The sequence below is a fragment of the Schistocerca americana genome, chromosome 3 (genome assembly GCF_021461395.2).
Source record: "Schistocerca americana isolate TAMUIC-IGC-003095 chromosome 3, iqSchAmer2.1, whole genome shotgun sequence".
In the NCBI taxonomy this organism is placed as follows: Eukaryota; Metazoa; Arthropoda; class Insecta; order Orthoptera; family Acrididae; genus Schistocerca; species Schistocerca americana.
Genome location: NC_060121.1, coordinates 225901565 through 225920924, shown reverse-complemented (window position 1 = coordinate 225920924; position 19360 = coordinate 225901565). Strand labels below are relative to the sequence as shown.

At 38.2% G+C, this 19360-nt stretch overlaps 1 protein-coding gene across 1 annotated transcript in view; it reads left to right on the top strand.

Moving 5' to 3' along the window:
- The window catches only part of LOC124605988 (transcriptional regulator ATRX homolog), a 493634-nt gene that overhangs the window by 393306 nt on the left and 80968 nt on the right, over positions 1-19360 (top strand). The window contains exon 28 of the mRNA XM_047137952.1: positions 14755-14973. Within this exon, the coding sequence (XP_046993908.1) occupies positions 14755-14973 (219 nt within the window). The remainder of the gene's footprint in view (positions 1-14754; positions 14974-19360) is intronic.

Below are 19360 nucleotides of genomic sequence, written 5' to 3'. Positions count from 1 at the left end.
TGATTGTGTCGCTGATTGCAATAATCGTTCACTGACAGAGCTTTTCAATAAACCCACATTAAAATCACCAGCAGCCACTATTTCCTTCTTTTTTACTGTGAGATGGGACAAGAGAACTTCCAGATTTTTTATAAAGAGGTTGAAATTATTTGAAGGTGATCTGTATATACCTACTGTTATAAAGGACATACCATGAAATACTAGTTCTGTTGCACAAGCTTCTAAGTGCAAAATTTATTAATAGCAATATTCTTGAAATCAAAACAGTTTCTGACAAATGTGGCAACTCCTCCTTTCTCCATGTTTTCTTTAAAAAAAGTAAGAAGCTAACTTGAATACTGCAACATTTAACATTTCTATACCAGTAGTCACATGGTGTTCAAAGAGGCAGATTATGTCAACTGGTTTGCGCAACTAATTCTACAACACAAATATGTAACTCATTAAGCTTATCCCTTAGCCCTCAGATATTCCAATGCAATAAGAATAGCCAGTTTTGTGCACTGGCTGATTGACAACTGGATGAACCTAATTTTCCTGTCAATATTTGTGTATCTCTAGTTTCAGTCAGAGGCCATCTGCATGAATTGTCTACATTCAAATTTCCATCCTGACTGCCTGTTTTATCAATGTGAATGTCGTTTTTGGCCTGTCTCTGAACATCTTTTGTTTCTGCCCTCCCTATCCTAAAATACTGCTGTTCTGTCACTTGTAACCACTGGTACTTTACCACTTGTGACAGTGCCCCCCCCCCCCCCCCCAAGTTATTTGCTATTAGCCCAGACAGTTTTATCTTCCCTTTCCTGTTGAGGTGAAGGCCATGCCTAATATAGTTCCATCTGTTGATAGAGTCAACAGGAACCACACCGATATGAGACCCCATACCTGATCCAAGCAGCAATTCCATCTCTAAATTAACTCTCCTAACAGAATTATTTAAATGAGGCCAGTCATGGTGCCTCAGAACAGACACAAGCCCAACACCAGTCTGTCTCGTTGCTGAAGCTATCTTTTCCAGGTCAGTCTCAGTTGAATAATTAGGGTTCCTATCTATGCTGTTGCCCGCCCCACTCACTATAGCCATCGAGCATTACTAAAAAAGAGCAATTGAATTTTTTCTGCACCCCTCTCTTCACATAGCACTTCAAAAAGCCTTGGATTTATAGATCTTGCGTTACTAATATTAAGTTTCTATAACCGTTTGTAGCACTTCATGAAGGTGTGGAATAAGTTCTTTAGTGACCATAGCCTCCCGACGTATGATGCAGTGAATCTATACTGCATCAGGACCAACAGCTTTAACTTCCACTTCCAATCCACCATTAATTCTAGACACTGAGCAAACCCCATCTGTTCTTACTCCACTGCACCTATTTTGATTATGAAAGTATTGATCAAGTCAAAGAGGCTTTGAGCTGTAGCTGATTTCAGTATTGTCTCACAGAAAAGCAATTGCTCTTGAATGTTAAACTTACAAACTAAATGGACATTAGCAATCAGTGAGCTTAGTCCACTTGAAATGCAAAACAGTTGTTATGCATTTATCAATTAACTGCTCGAGCAAATCACTTCTTCTGTACACTGTGTCATTTGAGATAGGAATAATTTTCAACTGTTGAGCAAATGAGTCACCAGACATTGTTGATAATGTGTCAATTACTGCTGGTAAATCCGAAATTTCTGCAACTGCAAGCTGTTTTTTGATTTAGCAATTCCTTGAAAAATCTGGTAAGAGGCTAAAAGGGCCTTAGAAGTAATATTCATCATTTTAGCAAACTTCTTGTGGACAGACAATAAAAAACTGAGTTTTATGACGAAAAGTCCTGTTGGTTTTCCTGTTAATGTGGGATGTTTGTTTTCAAGATGTGTCTTTATCTTGTTAGGCTTCATGCTATCAGTAGCTAAAATGATTAAACAAATTACAGACTGCAGGTGTCTTCACCATTGATTTTAGTTTTTGTGAAGCAATACTGTAGGGAAGTGTCGAAATACATGACCCAAAGCTTGCACTGTGTGCAATAGTTACAGGTACAGTCACAGTGCAGCCAACAACTGGTGATTTCACAGTGCAACCAATAACTGGCTATTCTGCCAGTCCGATGTCTGACATTGCCCAGCTTGCCCCATCTTTTCAAACAACACTAAAAATTTGACTGCAGTGCCGTTATTGGCGACTGAGTGAAATTCAAACTAGAATAATGGCATCCTCATCTTTTTTTACTAAGAATATTTTTAAGTACATCACCCACCCCCCAAGCATGCCATTTGCCCACCATCCATACACACCGCAGCATGTCATTCGCCCACCACCCAACCCCACCCCCTGGAGGTCATGTGTCACAGTTTTAGAGAGACTGCTGTATGTAGTTTCAAGTGTCATCCAAAAGTATATCAAATGTTTCTCCAATCTGTTTTATTTCTTACCGTTAGATATTTCACAGAACATTTGACTTTCCCCCACCCACAGATTGCTTTCAAGTAAATATCCCCCCCTCCCGCAACTAGACCTCATGCTGGTCAAATTGATACACCTCTGTCCATTTCCCGCACTTCTTTCGACTATGAATCCTTTGCTAGGGAATCTCATTTTTATTCTGTTCAAACATTTGACCAAATATACAGAAAATTAAAAATCGCTAATTATGCTAGTTATAAAGCAACTTAATTTCTTTAATTTTGTGAAGCAGCTGGACTCTAGGATATCAGACTGCAAGCGCCAACGGTAGTCTGGTAGAATGTCGTGCTCCACAGGCCTGATGTGTTTGTTCTGTAGTCTCTATATCTGGGTAGAAGGGCTACTCGTCACGCACAGTGCCAGTATTTGAAGGCCAGGCATTTAAAATACTAGCTTTCAATTAAAAACTGAAGGAAATATCAATTAGACATCATCAAAGCAAGAACCATCTGTATCTCGAATCTCAAGAAACTGCTTCATTATGCATAACTTGATATTCAGTGGGGCTATTTTATTGCAATCAAGAAGAGGCTTAATATGCTTTCCGCCAACTTGTAATGTCTGCCTGGCAGTGCATTCCCTTCTTATCCAGTGTTAACTATCTTGTCCCATAGGCACATGCAACATGGATACTTTATGTACCCTCCTTGTTGACCTAGCAAAATTGAGATTACCTTTTTGTTTCTACAAACAGCTCAGTCGTGATCAGTGTATTTTATGTTACGGAGGATTATTTTCATTGTTTTGAGGTTTCCTTATTATCGCTTAGTACCCAATAGGAATAGGTGCTTTTGTGTTGCCATTATTTAACAGTTCACACTTAAATATTCTCTTGAATGTGTCAATGAACAGTCTTTATTCCTCTTTGAAGTATGTGCAGTCTGTAACTTCAATCCATGATGGAATGCACCAGTCATTCATCCTCTCAAAATATATTTTCCAGGCTCTTCCCCCCCCCCCCCCCCTTTCTTTTCTAGCACTTGCAATTGCAACCCACATCACCAATTATTTGCTGTATGTATTCCAATCTGTGTCTTCCCCAACAATTTTTACCCTCTACAGCTCCCTCTACTACTATGGAAGTTATTCCATAACGTCTTAACAGATATCTTACCATCCTGTCCCTTCTTCTTTTCAGTGTTTCCCATATACTCCTTTCTTTGCCAATACTGTGAATCACCTCTTCGTTCTTTATGTTATCAGTCCACATAATTTTCAACATTCTTCTGTTGCACCACATCCCAACTGCTTCAGTTCAGATCTGTTTCAGTTTTCCCACAGTCAGTGTTCCACTATCATACAATGCTGTGTTCCAAATGTACATTCTTAGAAATTTCTTCCTCAAATTACAGCAATGTTTGGCACTATTGGATTTCTCTTGACCAGGAATGCCCTTTTTACTGGTGCTAGTATGCATTTTATGTCTTCATCTGCTTCGTGGTTACCAAACGTGATGTTAAGTTTCTCGCTGCTCTCATTTCTGCTACTTCTTGTCACTTTCATCTTTGTTTGATTTACTGTGAATCCATATTCTGTACTCATTAGACTGTTCATTCCATCCAGCAGATCGTGAAGTATTTCTTCACTTTCGCTGAGGATAGCAGTGTTATCAGTGAATCTTATCACTGATATCCTTTCACCTTGAATTTTAATTCGACTCTAGAACCTTTCTCTTATTTCCATCATTGCTTCTTCAGTGTATAGACTGAACATTATGAGTGAAAAATTACATCCCTGTCTTATACCCTTTTTAATTTGAGCACTTCTTCCTTGGTCATCCACTCTTATTACTCGCTCTTGGCTCTTATACATATTGTATATCACCTGTCTTTTGCTATAGCTTACCCCTATTTTTTCTCAGGATTTCAAACATTTTGCACCATTTTACATTGTTGAACACTTTTTCCAGGTCAATGACTCGTATGAATGGGCCTTGTTTTTTCTTTAGCCTTGCTTCCATTATCAACCACAATGTCAGAACTGCCTTTACCTTTCCTAAAGCCAAACTGATTCTCATCTAATACATCCTCAGTGTTGACTGGAATACTCTCTTTCAAATTCTGAAGGTGGCAGGGGTAAATACAGGGAGCGAAAGGCTATTTACAATTCGTACAGAAACCAGGTGCCAGTTATAAGAGTCGAGGGGCATGAAAGGGAAGCAGTGTTTGGGAAGGGGGTGAGACAGGGTTGTAGCCTATGCCCGATGTTATTCAATCTGTATATTGAGCAAGCAGTAAATGACACAAAAGAAAAGTTCGGAGTAGGTATTAAAATCCATGGAGAAGAAATAAAAACTTTGAGGTTCGCCGATGACATTGTAATTCTGTCAGAGACAGCAAAGGACTTGGAAGAGCAGTTGAACGGAATGGATAGTGTCTTGAAAGGAGGATATAAGATGAACATCAACAAAAACAAAACAAGGATAATGGAATGTAGTCGAATTAAGTCGGGTGATGCTGAGGGAGTTAGATTAGGAAATGAGACACTTAAAATAGTAAAGGAGTTTTGCTATTTGGGGAGCAAAATAACTGATGATGGTCGATGTAGAGAGGATACAAAATGTAGACTGGCAATGGCAAGGAAAGCGTTTCTGAAGAAGAGAAATTTGTTAACATTGAGTATAGATTTAAGTGTCAGGAAGTCGCTTCTGAAAGTGTTTGTATGGAGTGTGGCCATGTATGGAAGTGAAACGTGGACGATAAATAGTTTAGACAAGAAGAGAATAGAAGCTTTCGAAATGTGGTGCTACAGAAGAATGCTGAGGATTAGATGGGTAGATCACATAATTAATGAGGAGAGATTGAATAGAATTTGGGAGAAGAGGAGTTTGTGGCACAACTTGACAAGAAGAAGGGATCGGTTGGTAGGACATGTTCTGAGGCATCAATGGATCACCAATTTAGTGCTGGAGGGCAGCATGGAGGGTAAAAATCGTAGAGGGAGACCAAGAGATGAATACACTAAGCAGATTCAGAAGGATGTAGGCTGCAGTAGATACTGGGAGATGAAGAAGCTTGCACAGGATAGAGTAGCATGGAGATCTGCATCAAACCAGTCTCAGGACTGAGGACCACAACAACAACATCCTCAATTTTCTTTTCCATTCTTCTGTACATTATTCTTGTCAGCAATTGGGATGAATGATCCATTATGCTGATTGTGTGGTTAATGTCGCATTTGTCAGCATTTGCAATCTTCCGAATTGTGTGGATGATGTTTTCCGAAATTCAAATGGTATATCACCAGTCTCGTATGTTCTACAGACCAGTGTGAATAGTCATTTTGTTGCCACTTCCCCCAGTGATTTTAGAAATTTTGATGGAACGGTATCTATCACTTCTGCCTTATTCAATCTTAAGTCTTCAAGAGCTCTTTTAAATTCTGACTCTAATACTGGATCCCCTATCTCCTCTATCGACTCCTGTTTCTTCCTCTATTATGTCATCAGACACATCTTCCCCTCATAGAGGCCTTGAGTGTACTCTTTCCACCTATCAGCTGCCTACTCTATATTTAACAGTGAAATTCCCCTTTCACTCTTAGTGTTACAATCCTTGCTTTTAATTTCATTGAATATTGTTAATGACTTTCCTATATGCTGAGTCAGTCCTTCTGACAATCATATCTTTTTGGATTCTGACAATCATTTCTTTTTCAATTTTGTTGTGTTCTGCCTATTCGTCAAATATGGGGTTCCTAGAAAACCTGATTTTTCGCTAGACAACAATGCAAGCAAATTGTATTAATGCGTTTTTATTACAGGAAGTAAATGACAATACTTAACTTTGAGAATTTACAGTGATGTGTTGCAAGCAAAGGGCAAGAGACAAAATATGAATTTGCTTCAGTATAGACAATTTGTAATACTAGAGAAGTGATACTGCTCCTAAGTCCTTTCTGTCTAAGTGCCTATTCTTGATGCCACTGTCAAAGTAGTCTTTAACTGGTCCATGGCCAGGCGGCACGGTGCTTATGTCCTCTTCGTGTCGAGGTCACAGTCATCGGGTTGTCTGACTTTTACGTCGGAACAGATTTCTTCAAGTTTTTCATGCGACCATTTTACCTTAGCTTCCATGAAGTTCCTATTTATTTAATTCCTAAATGATTTGTATTTCTGTATTCCTGAATTTACATGAACATTTTTGTATTTCCTTCTTTCATTGATCAACTGAAGTATTTCTTCTGTTACCCATGGTTTCTTTGCAGCTACCTTCTTTGTACCTATATTTATCTTTCTAAGTTCCATGATTTCTCTTTTCAGAGATCTGTACTGCCTACTGAGCTACTCCTTATCATACTGGTGATGAGACGTGGGTGTATAGATATGATGTTGAGACCAAGGTTTAGCCTTCACATTGGGTCTGGGAAGGTTCTCCAAGATAAAAAAAAAAACTCATCAGCTCACGTCAAATGTCAAAATGATGCTGATAGTTTTCTTTGACTTTGAAGGATTAGTTCATCTTGAATTTGTGCCACAGGGACAAACTGTTAATCGATAGTACTATAGGGACGTGTTGCGATGCCTGTGAGAAAATATGAGAAGGAAGTGACCTAAAACGTAGTGAGACAATTCATGGCCCTTGCATCACAATAACTCATCTGCATATTCATCCCTGTTGCTGCATGACTATTGCACAAGAAACAAAATCACTGTGCTGCCTCATCCTCCATACTCTCCAGATCTGGCGACTCCATTTTTTTTTTTTTTTTTTTTTTTTTTATTTATTTCAAAAGTTGAAAATCCTATTGGAAGAATGAAGATTTGCAATGATAGATGAGATAAAAGAAAATTTGCAAATGGCACTTCACCCAATCCAGCAAGAGGCACACCAAGTCTGCTTCCGGAAGTGGAAATGGCTTTGGGAGCAGTGTATAAATTGTGGAGGAGAATACTTTTAAGAAGACCACGCACAATAAGTAAAAGATAAGCATAGAAAAATTTTGTGGACAAGGTTAGAGGATTTTTTGAGTAGACCTCATATATCAGCTCCTGGGTATGCCTTGCAATCCAGTATCTGATTTCAGAATCTCTCCCTGACTATGATGTAATCTAACTGAAATCTTCCCTTATCTCCTGCCTTCTCCTAGTATGCCTCCTCTTGCAATTCTTCAAAAGAGTATTCACTATTACTACCTGAAATTTATTTTAACTCAATTAGACTTTCTCCTCTCTCTTTCCTGCTACCAAGACTGTATGATCCCATAACCCTTTCTTCAACTCCTTCCCTTACAGCCACATTCTAGTCCCCTATGAGTAATAGATTTTCATCTCCCTTTACATACTGAATTACCCGTTTAATATCCTAATATATTTTCCCTGTCTCTTCATCCTCTGCTTGCGGCGTCAGCATGTATATCTGAATGATCATTGTCAGTTTTGGTTTGCTGTTGATTCTGATGATACCCCCATCACTGCACTATTCACAGTAACTCACTCTCTGCCCTACATTCCTATTCATATTGAATCCTACTCCCATTATACCATTTTCTGCTGCTGTTGTTGTTACCCTATATTCATCTGAACAGAAATCCTTGTCTTCTTTCCATTTCACTTCCCAGACCCCAACAATATCTAGTTTGAGCCTTAGCATTTCTTTTTACAGATTTTCTAGCTACCCTACCACGTTCAAACTTCTGGCATTCCTTGCACTTCTCCCACTTGGCTGTCCCTGCCGAAGATCCAAATGGGGGACTAGTCCGGAATCTTTTGCTAATGGAGAGAGCATCATGACACATTTTCAATTAAAGGCCATGTGTCCTGTGGATACACGTTATGGTTTCCATTGTCCTCTGCATCCTCATGCCATTGATCATTGCTGATTCTTCCGCCTTTTAGGGGCAATTTCCCACCCCAAGGGCAAGAGGGTGACCTGAACCTCTGTCCGGTCCTCTGCCCTCTTTGATAAGGCCATTGGCAGAACAAGGGTGACTTCTCATGGCAGAAATCTTGGGCTGCCATTAGTGATGATTTTTATTCAAAATTTAAGCTATATCGTGGTTTGAACCCGGGACCAAGGACATTTTGATTAGTAATCAAAGACACTATCCCTGATGTATGATAGTTATACTGGGGTTCCTTTAATCAGGATATTAATAATTTTGAAGATGTGTTTTGAGAATTGACAAGTTCCATTAATTCTCCTTGAGTAGATGACTCATGCAGAATATGCTTGTCAGTTAACAGAAAGTGACAGTAATCACTACCTAATTTTGTTGGGATGCTAGATTTGTTGCTGGAACAAGAAGTTGAAAATTCTATGTAAATAGAAATAGGAATATCATCACTGTGTTACAGATATTAAAACCAAATTAAGATATTTAATGTAATGTTGTGAATTTTTTCAAAGCCTGTCATATCAAGCAAATAAAAGTAGCAGTCTTACACACGATTTTGCTATTCCCACTACACCATTGGAACTCTTAACACAGAGGCGTTTTCTCTGCCCTTTAGTCCGCTGTCAGAGGGTTTTCAACACAAGCTCATCACACTTTATGCAGTACCCAAGCAATTGTCCTGGACACTGAGTTTAACCCCAGAATATTCGTAATAGGCTCCGGCTATGAAGTCCAATACATTTGTCCACTGTGTTATTTTTAAACCACCACAAATGCAAATGTAGCAAAATATGAGTGGGACATTTAAACACTTTTTATGAGTAGTAGCCATTTTTCATAAGAATCTGTAACAAATAAAACTAGCATTAAGTCAACCCTTCTTCCTGAAGTAGGAGGCACTGGCTCCAAATGCTTGCCACCAGCCACAGCAGTCTTTTATGTGTGTGCTCTGCCACTGCTTGTTGAGTAGGTTTTTTACTTTGAGTATTGTTATGCAATATATAGTAATTATGCAAAACACATTCTGTTTGTGTGTGTGTGTGTGTGTGTGTGTGTGTGTGTGTGTGTTTTGGTGTTTTGTTTATTTTCGACAAAGGCCTTGTTGGCCGAAAGCTCACTTTCCGACAGTCTTTTTATTGTGCCTATGTGCTACTCAGCATCTCTGCTATATGGTGAGTAGCAACTATCCTTTTCAAAATATTGTTACATCTCATCCTGGATTTCCCATTGTTTGGTATGGTAATTATAGGCAAACAATACTGCACATATTGTACAGCATTTCATGTCTTCGAGAGTCGTAAGTCTTCCCTTGAGGACCATATGTGTCAGTTTTTCCCACAGATTAAAGTCCAGAGACGTTAAGTGGGCTGGCCAACTAATGTTTCCCAAGTGGTCTATCCAACAATCTCCACACATTCATTGAAGATGGACTATAATCCTATGTGCAGCATAGCTGGAACATCTGCTGTATTTGTACCGCACAGACTGCCCTATATCCAGTGGGACATTTTCTGATAACTGTGGCAGTATACCTGTTTAGAACTGTAGAAACTTGTGGAATTGTTGCTATGTAAAGATCAGTCAATGAAACAGGGACCAGTGATGCTGTTGGTGAAAAGCCTTTAGCATAAGTTGACAGACCATTGTCATTGTTTAATTGCTTGTCTCAGAGGGTGGGATTTTCAGGTGCGTAGTATTGCATATTGCAAAGACTGGTTTGCAACTGGTATGTAAACAATACTTCATCCATAAACAGAATCTTGAATAATAATGCTGTCTCAATTTCAGTTTTTGTAGACGTTGTACAAATAAGTATAATTGATACTGAAATTAAATGAAGCTGTTGATGGAGAGAAATTTGGGAAGGGTGAAATATATTGGAATGTACAATTAGGAGAACAATCTTTTGACTGATTCCACTCGCACATTCAAGTTACCTTGTAGTGATGTGTGGGTTGTATGCTACCAATGCTAAAATTTTAGTTGCATTCCTCTCATTAGTTGCTGCTACTTTTCATTGGTATATTTTGTTGTTCACACATCAGTTTCCTGAAATATTTTTCTAATATTTGTGAGGATTTAACATGATCAGGATACCTTTCAGCATACAATTGCACTGCTGTTCTAACTGTTTGATAGTCTTCACTGTAAACAAAAACTATATCTGCTTTTTGAGTCTCATCTGCATTGTGAAAGTCTGAACAGCCTCATGAGCAAGTCATCTGGTCACAAGAATGGAACTCAGACTGGTGGGTTTCAAACAAACGGATAAACACATGAACCATACCCGATTCAGGTGTTTGCTATATTTGGCACAGCAGGGTGAATGTTTGTGAAAGTTCGTTTCCTGGTAGTGGAACAGTGGTTTGTGGTACTGTTGTCTTGTTACTGTTTGATCATGTCCCACACATGTTAAGTCACTAAAGTCTTCTTCAAAATCTCATTTCTTTGCCACAGAAAAAAGTATATAGCTACAACTTTAAACAGTTATCAGTTATAAACATTAAAAATTACTTGTGTATGTCAGAAAATTTGCCAAATTGTTTGCTTCAACTTAGTAAAACTCACACCTCAATATATTTACTCATTCTGGGTGTATTTGGGAGATGACCATCTTGGCTGGCTCACCTTGTGACACATTCTATTCACGTGAGCCATGGAATGTTGTACACCCAAGCCATGTTAAAAATTAGGCCAATAATACGAATTTGAAAAATAAAGACTGTTATACAGTTAGAAAAATAAGACAGTTATATTATGTCTTAATTATACAGTATTTAGGAGTGGAGGAGGCTGAATTTGGGAATGCCTATGTCTTTCATTTTTGTGTTGTCAGTTTAGTTTGCTACTTCTTTTATTGTGGCAAAATTTTGGAATTAAATATTTATGAAAACTTGAAGTGGAAGAAGCATAGTGCTAAGATGCTACTTTTGCTCTTCATGTAATTGCCAGTCTTGGAAACAAATGAATCGACCTCCTAGCATATTTTGCTACTTCCACTCCATCACATCTTGCAGAATAATTTTGTGGTGCAACTCATCGCTTACAAAAAAATTATAGAATGCATAAAAGCTCCCAATAAAAGTAATAGGTAGTGTTTACCAGCAGTTATTGTGTACCAATCTCTTCCAAGAGTTGGGCATTTCAATTGCACCTTCACAGTTTATATTTGCTAATGAAATTAATTCATCAAAATAATCCATCACAAACTGAAAAGAATAGTGATTTCCGTACCTACAACACTTGAAAAAAAATTTCTTTATTACCCATTATTGAAGCTGTAGGTAACTCAGAAGAGAGTTGAATTGTAAGAAATGAAACAAAGTATCTGTCTGTATATGTAGTAACTGAATGGTACTATTAATTTAGCCCGAACATTCGCTGCAGCAGAAAAATGTAGTTCCTTAAAAGTGGCTGATGTTTGATAGGGTGGCACTATAACAGAAATGTTGCAGCATAGTAGTAAATAACCAATAATGTTTATTAAGAGTATGTTAAAATGATATTTAAATGTGGTAAAGTTTCATGTCAGGCACATGATGTCCTAAATCTAATACAATGAAATCCAAATAACTTGGCTACTTGTTGGCAGTCTATAATAATACTACTCTGGCAGGTTGTAATCAGGCAAGCACTCTGTTAATGGATGTTTCTTTTGTATGCTGTTCTGCAGCAAAACTGGTAGCAACATGTAGCAGCTCTGGTGGACTAGCATTACAGTGTATTCCATGCTCTTTTAATGGACCTTGTTCTCCGTAAATTGTGATTGCTAAGTCAGAGGGTAGTCTTCATAGTATTGTACTGGGCTTACTGCAGGCACTTTACTAAACTGTGCAACTGCTGGTTTGTGAGTGTTTGGATATCCACTGCACACCATCTTTTTGTGTCTGTCAATGGAAGGATTTCCTTGTCCACTAGTGCAAGACCGAAACAATGTAGTGTAGTCCGCAGTTGACAGCACTCCCTGTGGCAGCTGTTCATACTATTGGCAGACATATACTAAGTGTTGAAGGAAGTGGTGCAGAAACAGGAAGGGGTCTGGGTTTATGAGTGCCATCTGGAGGCTGCTGTCTGGAAATCAGAGATGCCAGGCAAGTGGTTTTGTCATGTGTGGTGACTGCCTCTTGTGGTTTATGTTGTGTACCTCTAGCTTGGCAAAAAACAAGTGGGGACTAATGACTGACACAGATTATTTGGTGTCTCCTATAGAACGGATGGCTTTTTGTCACTCTTGAGTGATGCAGAAAAACGGTCTTTCTAAGAAACTGTGCTGGTTCCGATATTATGTAACATGTAGACCAATGATCAGCCACGCAATGCTGCTAACCATTCCTTCATCTACATGGAAGAAAGAGATGTTGCTGCTCAAGGAGTGACAGTTGAAGAAGTAGAATCAAACGTAACAGGTTCTCTGAAGAGATTAATATCTACTATGATGACACCCCTTGAAACCCAGTCTGGGTAAAACTCAAGTATATGCATTCCATCTATAAAATAATGAGGTAAGAAGAAAGCTGAACATCACCAGGAAAGGACACATTTGAAGTTGCTGTCTTTACCTTTAGTATGTTGGGCTAAAATTTGATAATATCTTAACTTACAAATAAGTCTATTCAGATACCAGACAGAAGGTATGCACCAGAAACAGTCTCATCCACAAACTGACAAACACACTATGGGGAGCGCGGTACAGTGTCCTCTGCACATCCACACTTGCTGTCTGTTTCTCTGCTGCAGAGTATCCCATTCCAGTCTGGAGCACATGCTAATGAGATTGTTGTGACTCTTCATGAAACTGGCCGCATAGTCACAGGGTGCTTAACACCAAATCCAGTCAGTAAGATCTTTCCACTCATGGGAGTAGCACCTCCAGATGTAAGAAGACATAGCAGCAGAGTTTGAAAAGAAGAAGCAAGAAAAAGCTCCAAGACATCCATTGTTCCGAACTCATGCTTATCCATTACAGCTGAAATCTGTTACTAGTCCTCCTTACAACAACGCTAATTGCAACTTCATCAGAAGCCCACTGAACTGAACTGTGGGGAGCAAAGTCCCCTGGAGCAATATGGACAGCAAAAGAGAAGCTACTATCAGGCTGCAATCTCCAACACTGGACTGAGAAGATCCTCAACAGATTGAGAACAAGGGTGACATGGAAGACTTGTTTGCAGCAAATGATTATGGTGGTCTGGTTGCTGAACGATGGTCTCACAGAGTGTGAAATTCTCTCAATCATCAATTTTAGTTTTTAGGATTATATTGTGTTTTAGTGGGTTTCTCCCCCCCCCCCCCCCCCCTCCCTCCCTCAAATAATTAAATAAATGATTAGGACTGAAAAACAATACTTTCGGTAATGTTAAAACTAATCATGTCCACATCATTTTGATGAATGTTTAACTATTGGAGAGTGATGTGAATTCATTTACTTCATTATTTTTTTTTTTTTATTTTTTTTTTTTTTTATTTTATTCTCTGGGCTACTGATTTTTGTACATTATTGTACTCTTCTACTGCTAGTTTTAAGAATTCTTAAATTGGTTTCTTTTTTATTGAATAATGATCCTGTGCTGTTATTAGTTATTAACGCTCTGAGATGTTCTATGTAATTGATTCCAAAAATCCTACGTATTTGGCTCACATGCACAGATTAGCATCAACTGCAAATTAATTAGCAGATGCTAGATTGCCTGCATGTATCAATGTTAATGGCTTGGCTGGTTAGTTAGTTCTGTATTGTGTTGTTAGTTCTGTATGCTGTGTCAAGTCCCTGTCATTTTTGTATGTCATTTATTCATCATTGTATGGCATTGTATGCCTTTTTTTAAATCTTATATACTGTTTTTCTGTCATAGTCATTCTTGAGTGCTATTTGCTTATAATGTTTAGTTCCTCTATGTAGTTATGTTGGTTCATTTCTATTCTGTCTTACTGTACAAGTTTTCACTATCTTGATTTTTACAGTCTGTATAATTTTGAATACTGAATGTAGGCAGCTCAGAAATATTATATTGTGTTCTTACTGTGGAAAAGGCTTACTGTTTCCTTTCTTCATCTTATTTTATAATGTGTCAAATTTGTGGATGATAGCAGATACTAACATTGTAAGCACTTCAGTTGTGGCTTTTTGACTTCCGAGTTGCTTATTTTCTGCTTCACATGTCTTCTAAATGAGGAGTATTTGCTTATTTTCTGTTTTTCATTGCGTAGACTACCACTACCCTCCATAATAAAATGTGTGATTTTTTTTATCTGCCTGCTGATAAATATTATCTCACATACCATCTGCAGCTGCACAAGCCCAAATGTGTCGTCACACAAAGAGTGTTGCAAGTGTTTCCCCATTTCAGGATTATGAAGTATTTGATATTGCAGTCAAAAATTATATGTTGTTAGATGCTTTGATCTGTGGATGCGTAGCAAATACTTTCCCGATAAATGCTTATTTTGTTGTTCTCTTCTTACAGGCTTGTATTTAGTCAGTCGCTGCTAACATTAGACCTGATTGAATATTTTCTGGCAAAAGTAGATGAAGCTACTCAGAAAAACAGTGATAGCAACGGAAGTCAAGAAAGTTTTACGGGCTCGTGGTCACCTGGTCTTGATTACTTTAGGTTGGATGGATCAACATCAGCTGAAAACCGAAGTATATGGTGCAAGAGCTTCAATAAGGAGAGTAATTACAGGTGATATTACATAGCATGCTAGATAGAGCTCTGTATTTGTGTGCGAGAGAGAGAGAGAGAGAGAGAGAGAGAGAGAGGGGGGGGGGGTTGTAGATTTACAGATTTACTTTTGGATTACTTAGTTCACATTTGGCCACAGAAATTCTGAAGAATACATACACTCCAGCTGCCTAGGTGAGATCACAAAAACAAAAATTGTTGAAGAAAAATCTATATCATAATTTAAGGCACTAAGGGAAAAATTTGTAAGGCAGTTGTATGAGTATTCAGTATCCCATATGACAAACAGGAAATAATCAACTTTTGTGCATGATGGTTTCTACAGTTGCTCATTAAAACCCATCTATCAGAATGTTTCAATACAGTGTTTGACAATTTGTAATCATTGCTTACAAGACTATTTTACCTGTTTATTATATCTCAGTAATGCACCAGAGTGGAAATAGCAGTCAAAACAAAGGACGAAGGATGGCAACAGTTTGCCAGAGTAGGTGAAGAGCGTTTTGTCAGCTACTAAGGTAGCAGCCACTGTATGTCGGGTTTTGTATAGATATTAATATTTTATTATAAGAAAGATCACAGACTTCCTTGGGATACACATTATTGATGCTGATTATTCATACAACATACATGATTTAGTTTGGAATATACATACCATCACTTAGAAAACTAATCACCTATGTATCAGTTCAGTGAAAAGGACCGATTACTACTCTTTGCGAACAGGAACAGTGAAAAAGAATGCTAAAAATATTTCAGCTTTAAGACTAAGTTGTTCTTGCGAAATAGAAAACACACACATAGATGACGACAACAACAGCAACTCACACATGTGGCCACTCTCCCGGGGCACAAAAATCCATCCTGGCATTTCCATTGTTCAGTTTAGTGGAAAGCGTCCATACATGGATAGCTGATAACCACTGTGATATTGACATGGCACTTTACCACATAGGTAAAATATTTCTCAGTAATGCAGTTTGTAATGGTAGACATGAAACCGAAACTGAGCACGGAGCTTACCAACCAAAACTGTCCTGAAGCAGTTTATAATATAATGACATAATAAAACATATTGCTGCTGTGTGCCTCCAAGATGCCATGATCAGCAACATTGGACAAATGAAAAATATTGAGAATAAGAATAAAAATAAGAAATATCAAAAGTTTTGATTTTACAAATAGAGAGCAAATGAATAGCTGTTTGGCCACGTATAGGAGATTTGACCGAACATTGTCCCACAGCATGTCGTAACGAGTTCCCAGTATCATGTGTCATAACAAATAGGTCTGAAGGAATCCTCAGAGGTCAGACCAGGTGATTACACTGATAGGGTAGGTGTTTGTCTGTAGATATGATGATTCATACATTAAGTAGGGAACTACTGATCAAATATTCAGTTTAATTAAACTTGTTTGGGATGTGTGAATGTTTTGTGTAACATAGTTTTAAAAAACTGTTTAAGTTAATGGGAAATACCTAGCCCACATTAAACCCAGTGAAATATAATTGTGTGTCTAACAGGTACTAGAGGCATAGTTCATATCAGTTCAGGCAGGCTAGGAAAATAATCTTACCTTCATAGTCTCGGATGTTATTGAATTTAGCATATGTTAAAATGAAGGACTAAGTAAGGAACACGTATTTTTTGTTTTCTCCAAAAAAAAATTTCTGCTCAGAGACACAGCCTCCAAAGGTGACACTGCGCATATCATTTTGGAGGTGCAGATTTGTGTTGCACCCCAAATTTCTTTGGTATAGTTGAGTTTTAATGAGTGAAGTTAAGATCGCTCATTTTTAGCATATAAAATTCCTTACAATGTTTGTTGATCGTTGTTATGGCTAATGTTTTTATGAAGTTTATGGGATAAAAAATCTGTATGCATGTTCCAGTTGAGATCGTCCTGTGTTGTCAGTCTCAAGGGTTTCATACAGTTTTCATTTTTAACAATATCATTTTTGATGAATAATTTCATATCAAACATACCATGATTAATCTAGTTCCAGTACTTTTATCACAACCATTGACTTACAAGCTAACTTATCAACACGAGATATTAAGATATATTAAAAAGTTGGATGCAAATTCAATTAAAGTAATGTGTTTATTTGCATCCCATTGTTAGCCTTTTTACATACTGATGAGGTTTTCAATATTGTCATGATGTGTGATTCTTTTTGTCATATATTTTTTCTTTTTGTTGTTGACAAAATTATTTTTAACTTCCATCTGTACCAGAACTGCAGGATTGTCAGTAATGGTGATCTCAAGAACTGATGTGTTCTGAGTCATGTTAGTTACAGTGTTGTAGATTCTTGATCTGCTGTTACTAACCTCTAGTGGATTAATTTGTCAGGACATTTAAATTAAACTGTTATTAACATTAATTTTTTCAGCTTGGAGCCAGTAGACAACATGTCAATGTTTATATCTCCAGTATATATTTTGTTAACCCAAGCATTTTATTGCAATGTTTATAGTGTATTTCAACAACCAGGTCATTAAGAATTTCAAAGGAACTGTCTATGCTTCCACAAGGAGGTCTATATAGACATGTAACAAATTCTGTTTTCCTCACTTGTAGTTAATTGCTGAAAGTTCTATAATAATCTCTACACTAAATTACATTATAGGTGCTACCTCTTGCAGCAGTAGTTTCTCTGTCGTGATGAAGGCAGAGCGGACAATCACAAAGAGTGGCTGACATATGCCAGTTAGCTTATTTGTTAGATAATATTATCCTGTGAGTAAAACGTGAGCATTGTCAGTCACTGAAATGATATCAAGGTTGTAATGTTCAATGCCTCAATAGTTTTTTTTTAAATTATTTTCAATGTAAGTTTGGAATTCTAGACAGTGGTTGAGGGTGTCAGTCTGACACATCCTCCATTATACCTTTCAAATTTCCCTGTTCATTGTGATGATCACTACAAGCATTTATGTTCTGGGCATTCTACATCTACATCTACATATATACAACACAAGCCACCCAACAGTGTGTGGCGGAGGGCACTTTATGTGCCACTGTCATTACCTCCCTTTCCTGTTCCAGTCGCGTATGATTCACGGGAAGAACGACTGCCGGAAAGCCTCCATGCGTGCTCGAATCTCTTTAATTTTACATTCATGATGTCTTCGGGAGGTATAAGTAAGGGGAAGCAATATATTCGATACCTCATCTAGAAACACGCCCTCTCGAAACCTGGACAGCAAGCTACACTGCGATGCAGAGCACCTCTCTTGCAGAGTGTGCCACTTGAGTTTGCTAAACATCTCTGTAATGCTGTCACGCTTACCAAATAACCCTGTGAAGAAACGTGCCGCTCTTCTTTGGATCTTCTCTTATCTCCTCTGTCAACCTGATTTGGTATGGATCCCACACTGATGAGCAATACTCAGGTATAGGTCGAACGAGTGTTTTGTTAGCCACCTCCGTTGTTGATGGACTACATTTTCTAAGGACTCTCCCAATGAATCTCAACCTGGTACCCGCCTTACCAACAATTAATTTTATATGATCATTCCACTTCAAATCGTTCCGCACGCATACTCCCAGATATTTTACAGAAGTAACTGCTACCAGTGTTTGTTCCGCTATCATATAATCATACAATAAAGGATCCTTCTTTCTATGTATTCGCAATACATTACATTTGTCTATGTTGAGGGTCAGTTGCCACTCCCTGCACCAAGTGCCTATCCTCTGCAGATCTTCCCGCATTTCGCTGCAATTTTCTAATGCTGCAAATTCTCTGTATACTACAGCATCATCCGCGAAAAGCCGCATGGAACTTCCGACACTATCTACTAGGTCATTTATATATATTGTGAAAAGTAATGGTCCTATAACACTCCATTGTGGCACGCCAGAGGTTACTTTAACGTCTGTAGACGTCTCTCTATTGAGAACAACATGCTGTGTTCTGTTTGCTAAAAACTCTTCAATCCAGCCACACAGCTGGTCTGATATTCCGTAGGCTCTTACTTTGTTTATCAGGCGACAGTGTGGAACTGTATCGAACATCTTCTGGAAGTCAAGGAAAATGGCATCTACCTGGGAGCCTGTATCTAATATTTTCTGAGTCTCATGAACAAATAAAGTGAGTTGGGTCTCACACGATTGCTGTTTCCGGAATCCATGTTCATTCCTACAGAGTAGATTCTGGGTTTCCAGAAATGACATGATATGCGAGCAAAAAACCTGTTCTAAAATTCTACAACAGATTGACGTCAGAGATACAGGTCTATAGTTTTGCGCATCTGCTCGACGACCCTTCTTGAAGACTGGGACTACCTGTGCTCTTTTCCGATCATTTGGAACCTTCCGTTCCTCTAGAGATTTGCGGTACACGGCTGTTAGAAGGGGGGGCAAGTTCTTCGCGAAC